Source organism: Sceloporus occidentalis, unplaced genomic scaffold (assembly GCF_023333645.1).
Source record: "Sceloporus occidentalis isolate IW3139 unplaced genomic scaffold, rSceOcc1.0.p SCAF_2, whole genome shotgun sequence".
Classification (NCBI taxonomy): Eukaryota; Metazoa; Chordata; class Lepidosauria; order Squamata; family Phrynosomatidae; genus Sceloporus; species Sceloporus occidentalis.
This window is the reverse complement of record NW_028316982.1, coordinates 10,690,819-10,709,834: the sequence shown is the minus strand read 5'-3', so window position 1 is coordinate 10,709,834 and position 19,016 is coordinate 10,690,819. Positions and strand designations below refer to the sequence as shown.

At 38.4% G+C, this 19,016-nt stretch overlaps 1 protein-coding gene across 1 annotated transcript in view; it reads left to right on the top strand.

Moving 5' to 3' along the window:
* LOC149317956 (sentrin-specific protease 5-like) overlaps nucleotides 1–19,016 on the top strand; it is a 57,065-nt gene that overhangs the window by 20,272 nt on the left and 17,777 nt on the right. The window contains exons 3-6 of the mRNA XM_089508730.1: nucleotides 5,938–6,043; nucleotides 6,170–6,317; nucleotides 10,372–10,419; nucleotides 11,337–11,414. Coding sequence (XP_089364856.1) covers nucleotides 5,938–6,043; nucleotides 6,170–6,317; nucleotides 10,372–10,419; nucleotides 11,337–11,414 — 380 coding nt within the window. The remainder of the gene's footprint in view (nucleotides 1–5,937; nucleotides 6,044–6,169; nucleotides 6,318–10,371; nucleotides 10,420–11,336; nucleotides 11,415–19,016) is intronic.

The following is a 19,016-nucleotide window of genomic DNA, read 5'->3' as shown; positions in this document are numbered from 1 at the left end:
CAGCTCCCAGAATTCCCTAGCACTGACCCAGGGCAATTAAAATGGTCTCAAACTGGATTATTTCTGCAGTGTGTTTTGGACCACAGTCAGACCTCAGTATCCATGGATTCTGCATCCAGGGATTCAACCATCCAGCCATCTGTGATTTGAATTTTTTTAAAAAAAAAAAATTCAAAAAGCAGCCCTTGATTTTGCCATTTTACATAAGGAACACCATTTATTTAAGTCATTATATATAATGAGAGCTGAGCTTCCACTGATTTTGGTATCCATGGAGGGATCTTGGAACCACAACTTAGTTAGATATCAAGGGCCCACTGTACATTGGTTTACAAAAGTTAAAGAATAACAATTATTTTGTTTAAAAAAGATGAAAAACAGTTAAAACATTTCAAACATATTTACACACAAACAGATGCAGGTGCACATAGTTTGAGTCCATATTTGTACATGTTTGCTATGGAAAACACACATTAACACAGATTGTTATAAATGTAAATGATACTTTGCAACTGAAGGCAACATGCACTTTTAGAAATCTTGAATTGCCCTACTGATTGCTATTACTGGGAAAATATGACTGTCTTTTGGTTAAATTCAACGTTCCCCCTGGAACATTTTGCATTCTTCTTACATGCTCCCAACACTGCTTTTACCTTTGAGTGTCACCATGATAGTTCAGCCCTGAAATATGCATTAAGGCCCACCATATTCCTGATTTTTGTGAATGTGTTGGAGACACTTGTGTAGCCCACAGTGTTGAAATAACATGCATGCAAGCATTTCCCTGTACTTGATTGTTCTAGCTTTCCTATAGAAGTGTATATGGGTGTTTATAGATGCAGACACTTGCAGTTTGAGTTCATATTTGTACACGTTTGCTATGAAAAGTAACACAGATTGTTGGGGAAATCTGTTGTAAACATGTAGCACTTTCCTTTTTTTATAATTTTATTTGCAAACACAAATTATAAAACAAGAAACATAAAGCAAACCATACAAACATTAATGCAAACCTAACAATCACTATTCTACAAACATACAGTACTTCCTGATTTCCGTAGTCTCTGCTTTACAAAGAAAGTCATACCTTTTACTTCATTCGCTCTAATTGTTTTCCTTACTACCTCTATCATATTTTTTGACTGATTCTGTAAATACTATGGAATTCAGAAGTTAATTTCTCATTCTGAATTGTTACTTTAGATGTATGACTGTATGGAAAATGATAAACTAACATTGCTACTTAGAGATGCCCTGGTAGAAAAATTTGATAAAGATTGGGGTGGGATGTATAATTATTTGAATTCATTATAATTCAGATATATAAAATGCATATAAATAATATTCAGATTAATAAATCAATAGATAGAAAATGTAAACATGTAACATTTTCCTAAGCCTTGCGTGGCAAACCCACGATGCATTTTTTCTTCTTGGCAAATGAAAGGGATAAACTTGAACTGTGGGAATGTTGAATGCTGTCTTTCTGCTTTCTATTTTCATCATTTCATTCCCAGATCAAATAATATGCATAAGGAAGATTTAAGATTGCATGTCCCTTCTCTTGTGCCTCACTTTATGGCAGAGAATCAGTAGCTGGATTTTGCAAGGCAGTTCTTCAATAAGAAAAATAGCAAAAATGCATTTACTGTATAAGAGAAAAGTGCTCATCAGAAGGTATATGTTAGCAAAAATAAATACAAAATCTGATATGCAAGGTAAAATCATATAAAATGCCTGCTTTGGGACAAATGTACAGGAAAATAAATACAATTTTCATATATTTTTCTAATATAGAAATAGTTCATCCAAAATCCACAAAATAACAGTATCTTTATTGGGCCATCCAAAATGCACAAGATATATGATGCATGCTTTTGAAGTGCTACTGGCTTCTGCATCAGGCAAAGGTATTAAAAATCATACAAGAGAAAGCAAAAAACAGTGTTAGAGTCACAGGCCTACATTTTGTCCAGTCATTATTGTTGTTGTTCTCAGTTAAAATGGGACAGAGGGATGGCCATATAGGCAGAGGACAGTCCTCTTTTTTGGCCATGTGGGCTCTTGGAATCAAAGAATCGTAATGTCCAAGAAGTAACATTTAAACTCCATTAACATGGAAAAAAGAAATTTCCTTTGAGATCAGGCTGCCTCTGTCCTGCGTGAGACTACCCACTGCCTTTTTATGCAGAGAAAGTTGAATTTCTCATGAAGCCTCTGTGCTCTTGCATTTGGAATATGTTTAGGTGACATTTAGGTAAAACATGCCAAATGCAGTCCAATTTAAAAAAGTTTGATCATTGTTGTAGGTAGAAGCCTCAAAGAATTAAGTCCTTTGATTACGCTTCTTTTGGCTTCCCCTAATCTGGCGAAAATGCAGTATCCTCAAGCAAGAAAACCTATCCAGGGGTAGCCATGTTGGGCACTTCACATTCTCTTAGCCACAGGGGACGGCAATGGCAAACCTGCTCTGAAAAAAATCTTGCCAAGACAACCCCATGATAGATTGGCCATAGGGTCTCCATAAGTCAGAAATGACTTGAAGCTGTACAACAACAAAAAACAACGAGCTCTGTTGGCCATACAGGGAAGTCCAATAACATTCAAAATCCACAAAACAATGATACCTGTTGGCCCAGTAGAAGTATCACTGTTTAGTGGTTTGTTGTATAGCCAATATGTCAATCCTTGCATATGTTTTATGGAAATAGGAATAGATGTAAGTTTGGAAAATGAAAAATGAAACTTAAAGGAACTGAAAAAAACACATTTATCCATCTCTAGTGGTGAATTCCAGGTTTGATTGTATGTAGCATTTGTGCTGTAGAGATGCTAACAATGGCACTAATATGTTTAGCCCAAGTATGGTTCAAAATCCTAGCTGGCCATAGGTGGAACTATGGCTGTAACAAGTCAGTAAGGAAACCACTAGATTTTTAGAAAGCGAAGTACCAGCACTGGACACAATATCAGTGAGCCAGTGTGGCATAGATATTTGAGTTTTGGATTGCAACTCTGGAGACCAGGGTTTGATTCCCAGCTTGACCATGAAACCCATTGAGTGATCTTGGGCAAGTCACATTCTTTGAGCCTCAGGGGATGGCAGTAGCAAATCTCCTCTAAGCAAATCTTACCAAGGAAACCTCATAATAGGTTTAAAGTCAGCATAAGTCAGAAATGATTTGAATGCACACAACAACAAATGTTGATATCAGCTGGCATATGTTGGCCAAGTATAGAGTGGAATATGCAAGATGATTAAGTCCTTAGCTTGTGGCATTTTTCCATTGTATAAATCAGGGTGGGCAAAGTGCCCACCAGTGGCCCACCTGATCCAAAGGTGTGGCTCCCCCAAGTCCCTGGAGACTTGGTTGCAAAGTGAAAAGACTCCCAATACTTTAAACAATCCTTGCTTCACCTTGACCTGGACAAATGTTGGCTTGCTGCAGCAATAATTTGTTATGCAAATACTCCTCTTCCTTCCACCCTTCCATTTATTCCAGTCTCACAGTAAAATCTCCCTTGCAAACACTTTCACTCCCTCTTTCCATTCAGACCTGGCTTAAAACTTGCTCACAAATGTTCCTACACCCTCCTTCCATGCAACTAATTACAGTCCTAGTTTAAAATCTCTCAAAATCTCTCTTCTATTCCTGTCACTCACTCCAGTCCTAGCTTAAAATCTCCTCCTGAAATCTCCCACCCTCATTCCATCCTCTCACTCACTGCATTCCCATTTTATAATCTTGGAAATAATAATAATAATAATAATAATAATAATAATAATAATTCGTATCCCGCTCTTTCCCCATAACCAGGCCTCAGAGCGGCTCAACAGTATTAAAAGAACTATATAGTTAAAAACAGAAAAGGTTCATTAAAAAGGAATTAAATTAATACAATATTAAAATAGATTGTTATTAAAAGAATAAAATACATTTTTAAAAGATTAAACTGTTTAAAACACTTTAGAATGAAGCAAGCCCCCCCCCCCCCCCCCAAACCGGCTCTTTATAGGAAATGCTAGCACTCCTTCCATCCCCTCACTCACTCCATTCCCAGTTTTAAATCTTTTCCTTTGCTTACCTATTCTCCTGCCCTCTCTTCCATTATCCATTCACTCCAGTTCTGACTTAAAATCTCATCCCTCACTTGCAAATGTTCCTATGCCTTCCTATCTCTTTATTCTGGTCCTGGCTTAAAATTAATTACTCTAAACAAGTGGCTGGATTTATTTTTAAAAATATTTTTAAGTGTATCCTCCCAGTAGTACCAGATGTTGAATCATCCCCTCAGCCCTGCTGCAGTTCCTCATCCCTGGTCTAACTATTAGTGATAAAAAGGTATATGCCATTGAATTGGTGTGTACAATGGCTTTAAGTGTCAGCAAGTCAGCAAACGTGCACACAAGTGTTTCAAAAGGATTTGGCTTACATACCATAACTTGACTTGATTTGAACGCAGTTTGACCAGTGTAGCACCTTTCAGACGTACTTTTTATGGACACTGAATGGTTCATTTTTGCACTCTTATTATTTCTGCTTCTCTTTCTGAGGTATACCTCAGTTAACAAAGTGGATGTGCTCCTGGTGGGGTTATTTCTTTTACAGAAAATTAGATGCTAGAGGCAGAAATAACATGGGAAGGATAGGGATAGGTTCTTGTATCACAAAAAACAGTTCAACATAGTTCTGCAACCATTTTATAGAAAACTGGCAATATGCACATGCGAAATGAAATATCCAGGTCAGATAAGCTCTGCATGAGTATACAAAAACACTGAGCCTTTTAGAAATCACTTGAAAACCTCTTCCAAAATGCATCCATGAATGCTCCCCCCCACCAGTGCTCACTTTTCTTATGATTTCCATTTGAATAGACATACTTGTACATTTTAAAACATACTGTGGGTAGCTGGTGGAGTAGACTAATCTGCAATACCAATTTCTGTCTTTTGCTGTTTATGCATGCCCAGTAAGGGATTATGGAGGCAGCTGCAGTTTACCTTGCCTATTGTAGGCAGCCACATGGTCTACAGTAGGTTTGGCTAGAGTAGAATCCCATTCTTTCCCAGCTTTATTGCATTGTTCATTACACACACACTGCTGCAACCGTCAAAGTCTCCATTTCTACTCCCATTCTTCACCATTTTCCTAATGCTGCTGCTAAAAACCTACAGCTAGTCAGAGGACAAGGACTAGAATGGGTTTAAAAGACTGTAAATTGGAGCTGTTTTGTCAGATCCTTTGTTGACTTGAGGTGTGCCTATACTGATTTGGGAGAAATGCAGTCAGATTGCCATCAAATTATTTGTGTTTGCTGTATTCCTTCTTTATCTGCAGCAGTGTAACGGTATGCAAATAGAACCTCAGTTCAGTCCAGGTGGTAGGAATATATGTGACTTCTTCCAAGCCATGTAAATGACGACATGCTGAACAGAATCACTCATGTTATGCCTGGAAATTCTTCACATCCAAGATGCAATTATTTAGGCACTGTAACTGTGTGACCTGAATTCATGTATCTTCTGCTGCAAGACACTTTATATCTAGAGGGAGCATGTAGTATGCTGACAAAAATGGCCCCTTACCGTTTTGGATCATAGGTTATGACTTACTTAAATTCTAGCCTCCCCTTTTAGCGAATTCTAGTGACCTACAGATGCATACAGCTTTCTGTGGTTATTGGGGGAGGAGGCATATTGGTTTCTCATAGAAAATCTTTTTCTTGCAGCAGTAAAGGCTGAAATTAATCAAAACCTGTATTGTTGTTGCAGTGTTTTGCCAGTTAACCTTGTATGTTAATTTTGTGTTTGCTTCCTGACTTGAAGGCTGATTGTGAAAGCTCATGCCTAGTAACACAAGCTGGTTCTTGTGGCAGTGGTAACTGTTAAGCCTGCATTTATTTTTTACAAAAGCATCATTTTTATTAAAGGATTCCTAGATGAAGTCATGAAGAAATATGGCAGTTTAGTTCCTCTCTGTGAAAAGGATGTTATGGGAAGATTAAAGGAAGTCTTTAATGAAGACTTTTCTCATCGGTTAGTAGCTCTTTGTATAATTTTTAGTTCTCCTTGTTTGTACTCTAAATTTCACATGCATCTCAAATGTACTTGGATAAGTTAACATTGTCTGTCTTTTTCTTGGCTTCTTTAATTCTATTCCAGAAAGCCATTCATCACTAAGGAAATCATGAAGTATCAAACAAGGCATCCCAAATCTTCCACTTGCAATTTCCGCGTCTTCTATAATAAGCACATGCTGGATATGGATGATCTGACAACGCTGGATGGGCAGAACTGGCTAAATGACCAGGTGAGAGCAATATGAGGCTCTGTTTTTGTTTTTTTTAAATATGCTTAACTTAGTATTTTGCAGTTCTGCCTTGTTGTCACAGATTTTTGGTTTATTTTGTGGGGAGGGAGATGGGAAACATTAATCAGATTTCATGTGCTGTTGTATCCATCTGGTATTATTATATGTACATATATTATTACATGTACACTTCAGAGAGCAAGTGTGGTATAGTGGTTTGAATGTTGGACTACAATTCTGGAGACCAGATTTCAAATCGCTGCTTGGCCATGGAAACCCACTGGTGACCTTGGGCAAATCATATTTTCTCAGCCTCAGAGAACGGTAAAGCCAAAGCCATCTCCAAGCAGATCTTGTCAAGAAAACCCTATGATAGGTTTGCCTTAGGGTCTGCATAGGTCGAAAATAACTTGAAGGCACACTACTACTACTACTACTACTACTACTACTACAGCTCAGAAAAGAACTGCAGAGTTAGCTAGAAAGTTATTTTGCAGGGTAAGAATTCCTTAGCCTAAAATAATTCCTGATCAGATACTCATATAAACAGACACACACACACCGTATATACTCGACTATAAGTCGACCTCACGTATAAGTCGAGGGTAAGTTTTGGGGGCAAAATTATGGATTTTGATATGACCTGTGGATAAGTCAAGGGTAAGACTTAGGGACATATAGCAGAGGAGCTAAAGGATAAAGCAAAGCAAAACAATGTCAAAGAATTTACAAAATTCCAGCAGACATAACTCTTTGTGCTCAGTCTTAAGACTGGATGGATGAGAGAGTAGAGGGAGTCAGTGCTTCCAGGACAGATTATACTCTTGCTTTTCACCAGGGGATGGTTTCTTCTATTAAAGAAGAGTTAAGGTACAGTACTTACATTGACCCATGGATAAGTCAACTCAGGTTTTTGGGTCAATTTTTTGACCTAAATTTCTAGACTCATACATGAGTATATACACTATATATATATGTCAAAATCCTGCTGTTCTGAGGAAGAATAGCCTTTGAAAGTAGCTAAATTTTTAGGTGGACATTTTCATGGTCATATGGAAGGATTTCCCCCCCAAACAAGCTTTTTTAAAAACTTAACTTCAGACGTTTTGCAACAAAGGTTTTAAGAATACTAACTACAAACTGTATTATGAAGATACAGTGGGGCCTTGTTATCCAGAGTGTGTGGTTCCAGGATCTTCTGTGGAAACCAAAATCTGTGAATGCACAAGAGCTATTACAGTGCACCCGCGTTATATGCAGGTGCACTATACGCAGCTTCCTGCTTACATGAAAGCCATGCAGCAATATAAACAATGGTGAGTGTGCCTATGGCATGTGCGCTACTGCATACCTCCAAAGTGGCCCGAAGCAGCTTTATTTTGGCCTGTCTGTACGGGCCCTTAGTCACCAGCTTAGAATTCTTTGTGGTTAACTGCCCTAGATAGTAAATGATAAATATAGTTCACTGTAGTGGTGATTTTATTGTTGGATGGCTTGATTTGTACTGAACTAGATATTTTAATTAGATGCAAATAAGACAGTGAAAATCAAAATTCTAGAACTGAAATGTCTAATCCATGCTAAGATTACTATATACTTTTATTTTAAAGTCAACATTCTTATTCAATGGAATGAGAAAAAGAATTTTGCAAAGATAGTCAATAGCACCAATAAAATAAGACAAAACATTAAAGCAAATATCCACGATAGCTTTCTTTTCATACTTGTCCACTACATTAGGTGACAATCTGCATCACTGCCTAAAAATGAGAAGTGAAAATTCTCTTAAAGATGTGAGCTTGGGACATGCTCTGCTTGTTTAGGAAAGAAAATATTTGTGCACTATTTTATGTTCATATGTCTAAATCCCTGCAGTTGTGGAATTCTGTATACGCTATAGAATGGTAGCCTCTTTCTGGATTGAGCAAATAATTTTCACTTCAGAAAGGGTGAAATCCATTAGTCTGGCAACAGTCCAACAAGTAATGTATCACATATGTGTTAAAGTCACAAAAGCAGGTTGCATTGTTTGATACCTGCATAACTGCAGATTGAAAGTCTTTGAATCTTCTCAAGTGTAGATAGATCTGTTAAATCTCAAATGAATGATTTGCCTTCAAGTAAGGAAGAGGCCCAGTTAGTTCATCTCCAGTCCTGCCATTTGAGCTTGACTACTATTGTACTAGTGTCTGTATCTGCCGAAGGGTGAGAACCTCAGATGAAGAAAGCCAAGTACTTATCATGTTTGTTTCCTTCCTTGCTTCCATGAAGTTCAGGATGGCACAAGCAACCATGGCCATTTCCTCTTTGCAAAATTCCTGTTAAGAACATTAACTCCCTCGCTGGTTTAATTCCTGTGATGTGTTCATTGAAATGCAATGATTCATTTATATACTTAAATGAAAAATAAAAGATCTTTTGGTACAAGCCAAATACCTCAGACCACATGGCCACCCCCTTCTTCTTGGAACAAGAAATAATTATTTCATTTTAACAAATCCTTCACACAATTTAATTTTTCTAAGCATGCTTTCTGGAAGAGAAGTGGAAATAAGAAGGGATAGACAATGTAGAGTCCTCTTGTGAGATAAATTCCTAATGTGAAGTTGAAGGATTTCATGGAAAGCATCCATAGTTTTTGTGGGTTTTTCAGGTTATGTGACCATGTTTCTAGAACATGGCCAAATAGCCCAAAAAACCCACAAAAATCTATAAATTCCTAACCTTTTGTTTCTGAACTGTGTTTGTATGTGAATGCCATCAGAGCAGAGAGAGAGAGAGATTGCTTTTTAATACAAAAGAAAAAACTATTCCTCATGACTGTCTCATGATCTCCTTAGGGGAAGAGTTGGACATATATTGGCACAAAGTGTACATGGGTAGTTTATAAAAGCCTCTCCCCATGACATTGTTCAGAACAATCTTTATTTAAACACTTAGGCTTTGGATATGTTCACATATGGGTCAGTTAAATGGTACTACAGGGGAGAAAAGCATCAGGCATGCAATTCAACTACTTAAGAAGTTCAGTACAGTCCTTCAGCAAGTTACTTTTTTGGACTACAGCTCCTGGCATCTGGACATGCCGGATAGGAGAGTCTGAGTATTGTCGTTCATGAACCCTGATTGGCAAAGGTGGGGTGGTTTTTTCTAGCCTTTATGGCTGCAAAAATATTATTGAGAGTGTTTTGCCAATGCATCCTGGAAACAAGATACCAAAGAGGTGGATGAAAAAGCTGGCCGGCGACTTAGGGAACGGGATTTCAGAGTCCAGCCTGACTCACTGCTGTTCCCTAATCCTGGGAAAATAAAGTGAAATTATGGCAAAAGTGTGCGACTCTCTGCAATTTGTATTACAACTTTCTGTAATATAGAATTCAAGATTATGCAGAATATATTGATATTAATCTGGCCTATGTAGTGCACACTTAATGGAGAGATTGGGAATATTAGCCTGAATCCTATAGATAGTGGCAGCCAGATACAATCCATTGAATCTGCAGTTTACAAAAGTGTTGGTTACTCATTTGCAAATAGTCATACACTGTGTGCATCTGCAAAGTGTAAAATAGATCTAATGTACAAATGCACAATACCAAGTTAACATAATTCTTCATGAGGTCCAAGAAATGTGCTAAACAGGGAAGTGTTGCTCAATTAGATATGTTTTTGCATTCAGTAATTAGGAATAGTTGGAAAGTGTTGAAAATCTAATGGAAGAGCATTGCATATAGTAGATATTTTTACATCAAACATCCTGCTTTGTACAGCTCCTGAACAGACATCAAGAGTATGTAGCACTACCAGGAGGTCTTCTCAAGATGATCTCAAAGATTGAATGATTCCATAAGGTTGTAGGTGAAGTCTTGGGTAATCAGGTCCCAAGTTATGACATATTATTTAGCAGTTGATGTATCAAATCAAACTAAATTGGGAATAGCAATTGAGTTTAGGTTGTTAAGGTTAATACACTTCACTGTGATGGAAGAATTCCAAAAATTGAAGAGGAGTGTGTCTTTCTCCTATTACAGCTTAATTACCTAACCTCTTTCAGATCATCAACATGTATGGTGAGCTAATAATGGATGCAGTCCCTGAAAAGGTAAGCTTGTTTTCTTTTTGTCTTGCAGTTTGAAGAATTAGCTAAACAGAATAGGAAGAGGAGTGACATAAGTGTTATCTCCCCCTTTTAGAAACAGTACAAAGCTCATTATGGTGACATGCATTCCTAGGATATTGTTTCTTGCTGGCTGAATTTTTAGTGTGAACTCTACTGTAGTATGCAAATAGGCTGTGTTCAGGCTTATAAATCATGATGTATAAAAATAATAAATTATAAGCATAGATTCTGACTAATCTTTGGGGAGAACCTTTGATGGCAAGAACTGTTTGACTATAGACTCGTTTAGAAAGTGATGGACTATCCTTATTTGGAGCTTTTCAAACAAAGGTTGGATGGTCACCTCTTAGTGATATATTAACACTAGATTCCAGCACTGGTACAGGGTTACATTAGATAACAGTGGTGATCCCTTCCAGCATTATGGATTTTTTAAACTTTATTTTTCATACACACACACACACACACACACACACATATATAAACATACACACACACACACACGCTTCTACATAATATATAAAAAGGGATCATTGTAATCACAATAATCCCAGACAAGCAAATACAAAATATTACTTCCAAATGTACTCTCTATAACTGGTCCTGATTCATCATGCTATTCATCATGTTATTTAAAGGTCTTATTATTTTTTCCATTTACCAAATATCTTTTATAGTTATGTTCTACATTATATATCTCTATTTATCACTATAAGCATTAAACAAGTTATCATTATGGATTTTGTGGCGATGTGGCCACATACCATTCCTTTCTTATGGTTGTGTCCGTGGTTTTTGTAGAAATTCTAGTTTGCATTAAGCCAGAGTTCCTTATTTAGTACTAGACACATTGTTTGCATTTGATCACTTTTCTCCCTGACCACCTTTTGTCTTTATAGGTTCATTTCTTCAACAGCTTTTTTCATAGACAGCTGGTAACCAAAGGATATAATGGGGTAAAACGATGGACAAAAAAGGTATGTATCTACTTAATAATATTGAAATCTTGTAGCTGGTGAGAAATGCTGAACCGTTTTAAATGGGTGCATTTGTGTTAGAAGCATTATTGCATACTGGTTCAATATAATAATAATAATAATAATAATAATAATAATAATAATAATAATAGTTTTTATTTATATCTTCCCGCCTCTCCCAATGGATCGAGGCGGGATCACAACAGAGTTAAAAAGCGGTTACAGTATTCCAACATTAGTTACCACGCAATTAAAACCACAGCTAAAAACATCAAACATCAAATGTAAGATATCAAATATCGTCAGTCAATTGCGGGGTCAGATGCTCTCGTTCCGTTCCAATGGTCTTCATAGGAGGTCAGGAGGGTATGTGCGGCGAAAGAGCTCTGTCTTTACTGCCTTCTTGAAAATTTCCAAAGATGTGACAAGGCGAATCTCCTCTGGGAGTCCGTTCCATAGTCTAGAGGCAGCTATACTGAATGCTCTTTGGGAAGTGGAATTAATCGTGGCCACTGCACCACCAGGGCTCCCTGGTGGGATAGATTTCCTCTTTTGCACAACCATTAAAGGTACTGGAGGCCTGTCTTTTATTTTCACCTAGCAACCCTAGTCTGGTGGGCAAAGCAGAACTGATACAGTAAGGAACACTGCTGGGAAGAAAAGGTGTTGCAATTGTCAAGTGTGTTGATCTAATGTCTTCATTCTTAACTACATAGCAATTGTGGCTTCAGGTCATAAGAAAGACCTTGCTGGGGCATTTTAAAGACATTCATTCCATCTATAGTAGGAGTGCGAATTCTGTAACCCATGGGATGCATGCAGCCTGCTTCTTGGGCAGCTTCCTCAGCCTCTCTATTACCAGTCTCCTTTCCCAAATCCTACAGAGGGCATTATGCCCCCATTTAATATTATTTCAGTCTCTTGGGAAAAGGGGGGGGGGGGAGGAGGAACTAAACAGCATTTTTTTAAAAAAAGAGACCTTCCTAACACTTCTAGTTTTGTTAAAAGAGACACATGTGGCCAGTGGGGCTCAGTGTGAAGGTGCAAAATGGAGTGGATGTGGCTTCTGGAGTTGGGGATTTGTTAACCTGCTGATATATACAGCAAACAACTGAAAAGTATGTGCAGTGTGACAAAGATGAGAAATCTAATTCTAAGACCAAAAATATGTTCTGAAGGGCTGTATAGAGCCCTCAGGGCCATTTTTGTGACCCCCCCCCCCCGGGACCCGAAGTGTAATTTTAATTTTTACAAAAATCTACTTCTTTTCCCAAAAACATTTTGGCCCAAAATGCCTTCTAGGGGAATAGTTGGGGCCTATTAAAACAGATCTCTCCTAGGTCTAAAATGGCCCAGGGAGACCTAAAACATGATTTCAGTGTACCTATTAGAAGACATGATTCATAAGAAAAGACAATAATGCTAGGAAAGGTAGAGGGTAGCAGAAAGAGAGCGGGACCGCATGCCAGATGGATAGACCCAGTTAGGGAGGTCACAGGGCCTAAAGTTACAGGCTCTGAGGAGAGCAGTGGAGGAGAGGGGATCTTGGAGATGTCTCATCCACAGAGTCGCCATAATTCAGGATCGACTCGAGGACAGTAAACAACAACAGCATGCCGCTTGGAGGGCGTTTGTAGGCAATTGTTTTTTGGTTTTTTTTCTGGATGCATAGGAGTGACAAGGTCTTCTGGGATGGTAATAAGACCCCCCTACAGCCTTCCACAGTTGTCAACCGTTGTTATAAGAAGGGTTTAAGGGCTGAATGCATGAAATATCTGTAGTGAAATTTGTTTTAAATTGGAGTTAACTTGTGGCTCTCCGGATATTGAACTATAACTTCCATCAGCCTTAGCCAGCATAGCTAATAGAGAGGGATAATGGAATTAGCAACCAACAGCTATTTTAGAGTGCTACAAATTGTTAAGTCCTGGCTTAAATCTGGTTTTCATTTTTTGATGGTTTTAATCTGTTTAAGTCACCTTGATTTAAAACAAGTGTACACTGCAGTGCTCTCATTACTGTGTTCACAACATTTTAAATGTTCTGCTGTTCTGTAGTGCCTCTGTGTAATACAGAAATACAGTACTTCTGTAAAAACATGATCTCTTCAGTATCTTGCATGGGCTAACCCCTCCAAATTCTTTTGGAGATAAAGTTAGTCTTTTTGTAAGTATTCACTGAAAACAGGGCTTCATAAATTGAAATGTACCCGTTCTGCTACTTGGAATGGGAAATTAAATTGGATTTTATTACTTATCTTGCACAGAAGAACTCTGCTTTTGTTTCATTCATGCTTTGTATGCTACATTTTGAGTTCAGCTGCAAAGGCCTGTCTCACCTGACTGGATTTTAATTAAACTTATAGGTGCATACACTTTCCCCTTTTACACTGGAATAAGAGCATCTGATTTTTACCCTTGCAATGAAGTTGCTTTTGTTTCTTCCTCAAGCAGTACTTGATTTCTACTTTATGATTTCTGGGTACTGATGCAGTGTATTGGTGTAGCTATGAATCAGGAAGCCTACAGCTTAACTCCCATCTTTGCCATGAATAAATAGTGACTGAATTCATGAATCCAATTACTAAATAATTAGACCTGTTGAATCAGTGAGAGTTTCACAAGTGTTGGCCTACCATTCAGCAATTGTAATGTAACAAGTCTTCTCTGATTTGAACTAACAATTGGATTTAGCTGTTGAGCAAGGTTCTTTCTTCTTAGTCCAAGTATCTTACCTGCAGTGTGGCGTAATACTGACTTTGGCAGCGTCCGCACTGCAGAAATAATGCAGTTTGACACCAATTTCACTGCCCTAGCTCAGTGCTATGGAATTCTGGGAACTGTACTTTTGTGAGACATTTAACCACCTCTGTGAGAGAGCTGTGGTGTTAACAACAAACTACCATTCCCAGAATTCCATAAAATTAAGGCAGGGCAGTTAAAGTTTTGTCAACTTGGATTATTTCTACATGCAGATGATAGAATCAGGAGCCCTGGTGACACAGTGATTAAATGCCTGTACTGCAGCCACTCACAAAGGTTGCGAGTTGAATACTAGCCAGGGCTCAGCCTCAACTCAGGCTTGCATCAAATGAGTACCCAGTTTGATGGGGGCAATTAGCTTACAGTTGTAAACTGCTTAGAGACTGCTTAGAGTGAAGCAGTATATAAATGAAGCTGCTTTTGCTATTGCTATAGAATGACAGAGTTGGATCCAGTCCCACCCCCTGCCATGCAGGAACTCACAGTCAAAGTATCCCTGGCAGATGGTTATCCAGCCTCTGTTTAAACCTCTGTTTAAAAATCACACTCCAAGGGAGTGTGTTTCAGTATCGAACATCACTTATTGTCCAGAAGGTCTTCCTAATGTTGAGGTGGAGTCTCTTTTCCTGTAATTTGAATCCATTGCTCCGGGTCCTATTCTCTGGAGCAGCAGAAGACAAGCTTGCTCCATCCTTAATATGACACCCCTTCAAATGTTTAAACAGGGCTATCGCATCACCTCTTCTCTTCTCCAGGCTAAACATAAACAGCTCCCTAAGTCTCTCTTTATAGGGCATGGTTTCCAGACCCTTCACCATTTTGATTGCCTTCCTATGGACACGCTCCAGCTAGTCAACATCCTTTTTGAATTGTGGTGCCCAGAGCTGGACTAAGTATTCCAGGTGAGGACTGACCAAAGCAGAATAGAGTGGCACTTTAACTTCCCTTGATCTACACACTATACCTCTATTGATGTAGCCTAGAATCGCATTGGCTTTTTTAGCTGCTGCATCACACTGTTGACTCACGTTTAACTTGTGGTCTACTAGGATCTTTTTCACATCCTAGATCTCTTTCACACATAGTCTTGTTAGGCCAGGTGTCCCTCATCCTATACCTATTCATTTTATTTTTTCTGCCTAAGTTAAGAACCTTATATTTCTCCCTAAGGAAATTCATTTTGTCCAAAATGAAGTCCAAAATGTCTGGAGGTCCAAAGGTTGAGAACCACAGCTTTAAGGAGTGAAAGAAACCATTTAATTCAACCCTCTAATGACATCCAAGACTGATGCTTCAGACTATGTGGGTTTTAAACATATTTCCCCTCTTCCCGTATTGTGGGGATGGTTGTCATAATCAATTGCTCTGCTAGGAAGGAAAAAGACCTCAATTTATTTCTTCAGAAGTAGATTTTTCAGTGTTCAAAAAAGCAAAAGTTGTGAAGTGACACATTGGCTTCAATCCTTTATCTCCTAAGAACAGCGTAAATGTCTGCATGTGGACCTATGCTACACTGAGCCATACGTATATCTCCCTGATAAGCCCTTTGCTTCACAGCAAGCAAACAGGCTTGGAGATGCATCTGGCTACATCCCCATAGCCAGAGATGAATTGATTAGAGCAGCACAGATCTGCTGAGGTTTTGTGGGGAAGTTCCAGGGGGCTTATAGTAATTTGGGGTGGGTGCTGTGGAGGGAGGAAAGGAATAACAACCCTCCAGCACCGAAAAAGGAAATCGATGTTTATAAGAGAAATGTGTGTGGCTATCCTTAACAGAATTCCAGCTTTTCTGTAATACCACTTCTCTGAGGATGTCACTAGATGGTAGGAGAGGCATTGGCATGCTGCTGAAAACTCCAACCCAGTCTCTCATTCTCCACTGTATAATTATACAGCTTTATACAGAGTATACTGAGCATATGAAGTACTAAATATAGGACCATAACACTGTGGAAGGTAGTAAGAATAGTGGAGAGGCACTGCTTGCATTGTGACAAGTGTATACATCACGATGGAGGAAGAAGAGGCTCAGAGATTTTTCTCAGTGTCATCCCTGCACCTGTCACAATGTCTAAGTTTACCTTGCATTGAAATCCTTGCTCACCTGTTAATTTGAGTCTTCTAGATCCAGTTCTGACACACCTGTCTTGATCATCATTCAAAACATGTCACATTCTCCATTGTTACCTTGGCAATGCATGGACTGCTCAACCTCAGCCATTATTTTAGTTGGGTGCTGTTCAACAATATCTTTAAAGAGATGCTCTATTTTTATGTGCAGCAGACCATAGTTCCTGCCTTTAAGTACAAATAGACAAAAGTTCCAATTTAAAATGAGGAGAAAACCCATGTTGAATATTGCTGAGCTCAATAAATACAGATCAGCATGCTAAACATTTCAGGAAATGCGTTCTGGCAAACCCTAGAAAGGAAGGGCAGATAATAGGAGACAGATCTGTTGGCTGTGTTATGCAATTCTAGAAGGATATTAACCCTACCCATTTTTGGTAAGTACGGGTGTCTGTTGAGAGAGAATTCTGCCAGTGTTTAAGATGGACTAACCAGCTGACACTAAGAATTGTGTGTTTTCATAAGTAGGCAGCAGGGTGACACATGGGCTAAATGTGCCACTCTGCTCGACTTTGTACACATACAGCCTTCCATTGCACCACCACAAGGAGTGGTTCAGTTCAAAAGCCAAGATGTGCATGCCTTGTTTTAAAGACAAATGACTTCTTTTCTTTCCATGCTGCCATAGAGATGTAAAAGCTTGGAAGAAAACTGAAAAAAAATTATTGGGAAAAAAACCCTTTTCTTTGCCATTTCCCCCTTGAAGCCTTTTATTCTGGAAAAATTGAAAAAAATGTTTTATGGAATATTTTCTTTTTAGAATTATGACTGAAATATTTAAGACAAGGTGTTCATTTGTTTTATTTCCACCCACATCATTTCTAAAAACTATATAGCAAGTGGATACTTATTTAAAATGATGTATAGCATTTCACATTACTGTAATTCCTGGTCTTAGAATCATAGAATCGTAGAGTTGGAAGAGACCACAAGGGCCTTCCAGGTCCAACCCCTTGCCATGCAGGAACTCTCAATCAAAGCATACCCGACAGATGGCCATCCAGCCTCCGTTTGAAGACCTCCGAGGAGGGAGACTCCACCACAATCTCCGAGGAAGGAGTGTGTTCTAGTGTCAAACAGCCCTTACTGTTAGGAAGTTCCTCCTAATGTTAAGATGGATTCTCTTTTCCTGGAGCTTGCATCTATTGTTCTGGGTGCTGTTCTCTGGAGCAGCAGAAAACAAGCTTGCTCCCTCTTCAATATGACATCCCTTCAAATATTTAAACAGGGCTATCATATCACCTCTTAACCTTCTTTTCTCCAGGCTAAACATCCCCAGCTCCCTAAGGCGTTTCAGTTCTTTTTATAGGAATGAGTGCTTCATGCTTGGCACTGTGGGAAATTAGAAGAAACAAAATCTTTTCCCCCCCTTTCCATTCCTTTTTTACTATTATAGATGGTTTCTTCTGTTTTTAATTGGATTTTTTTTTGTCTGCTCTTCATAAATTGGCAAAAGGAAATAGGTTCTTTATACTTCTGGTGCTCCTTCTAGTTCAAGGACTTGTAGCTCCATTTGTAACAATAATATTTAAAAAGTAAATTCAATTTGTAATAATTTCCAGAATAAACTGTACCGTTAATAAATCAAATATGATACTTTTATGCCAAGCCAAGTTGTACACAGCATTTTATGTTACTTTTGTACCAAAATTACTTTTAGTCTGTAAAGGTTTCTAATAATTGCATTTCCCCCATTTCCCCCCTATAACTTTATTTCAACCCCTCAACCCCAATAGGGCAAAAACGCATTTTCTTCCCATGGCTTCAAAATTCTTGGGAATTTTACAACTCTTTGATGCCAGATCTCATACTCTGTGCCAGGTAGGCCAAGATCCACATGGTCAAGAGGTCGAAAGGGAAGGATAGTAGGTGGACAGTGGAATACGGAAAGGCATGGCCAGTCATGCTAGTTAATGGTGTGCAGCTTAACCACTTTCAATTTCTTAGGCCCAACTCATAAGCAGGCGAGGCTCTGATTCTGTATATTAGAGATGCTCTGTTTTTTCGACCAAATATACAGTCTAAAATGGAAATTCCATATGCAGGCCCATGTGCACAACAGCCTAGCTTGTATAGCCTTCATTCTCTTTGAGGAAGAACTGTGGAAATACTTGTGACCACATTATAGGATGTGATTTTAGGAAGCTGCCTTACTATTTATTTATTTCCTTATATCCAATCTTTCTCCCAATATACGGACTCAAAGCAGTGAGCAACAAGTATAAAACAATACACTTTAAAAACAGTACAACAATATTAAAATATATAAATATAAAAATTTTAAAAATTAAACAATTATAAGAGTTAAAACAGTTATGAATTAAAATGTAACATGTTAAAAATACAAACCATTTTCTGGGTGTCTTGGTTTTTCTAGCCCTTTATTGTGAATACCAACTTTAATTGACTATGCAAGGTTTCAGACAGGATCTCCTCCAGTTCTACCTGGAACAGCTTGGAATTGGACCTAAGATCTCTTGCATGCAAAGTATACATTTATTTTCAGCCTCCTACCTTCATGTGGTTGGGTGAGATTGATTTCCTCTCCCATAACATGCTGATTCCCCTGAAAATTTGTGATCCGGGGCTTATTCTACACTACATTTTCTAGATCCATTTCAAACTGGCTTCAGGACAGGATATAGGGTGGAGACTGCCATGGTCACCTTAACTGATGACCTTTGTCTAAGCATCGACAGAGGAAGCGTGA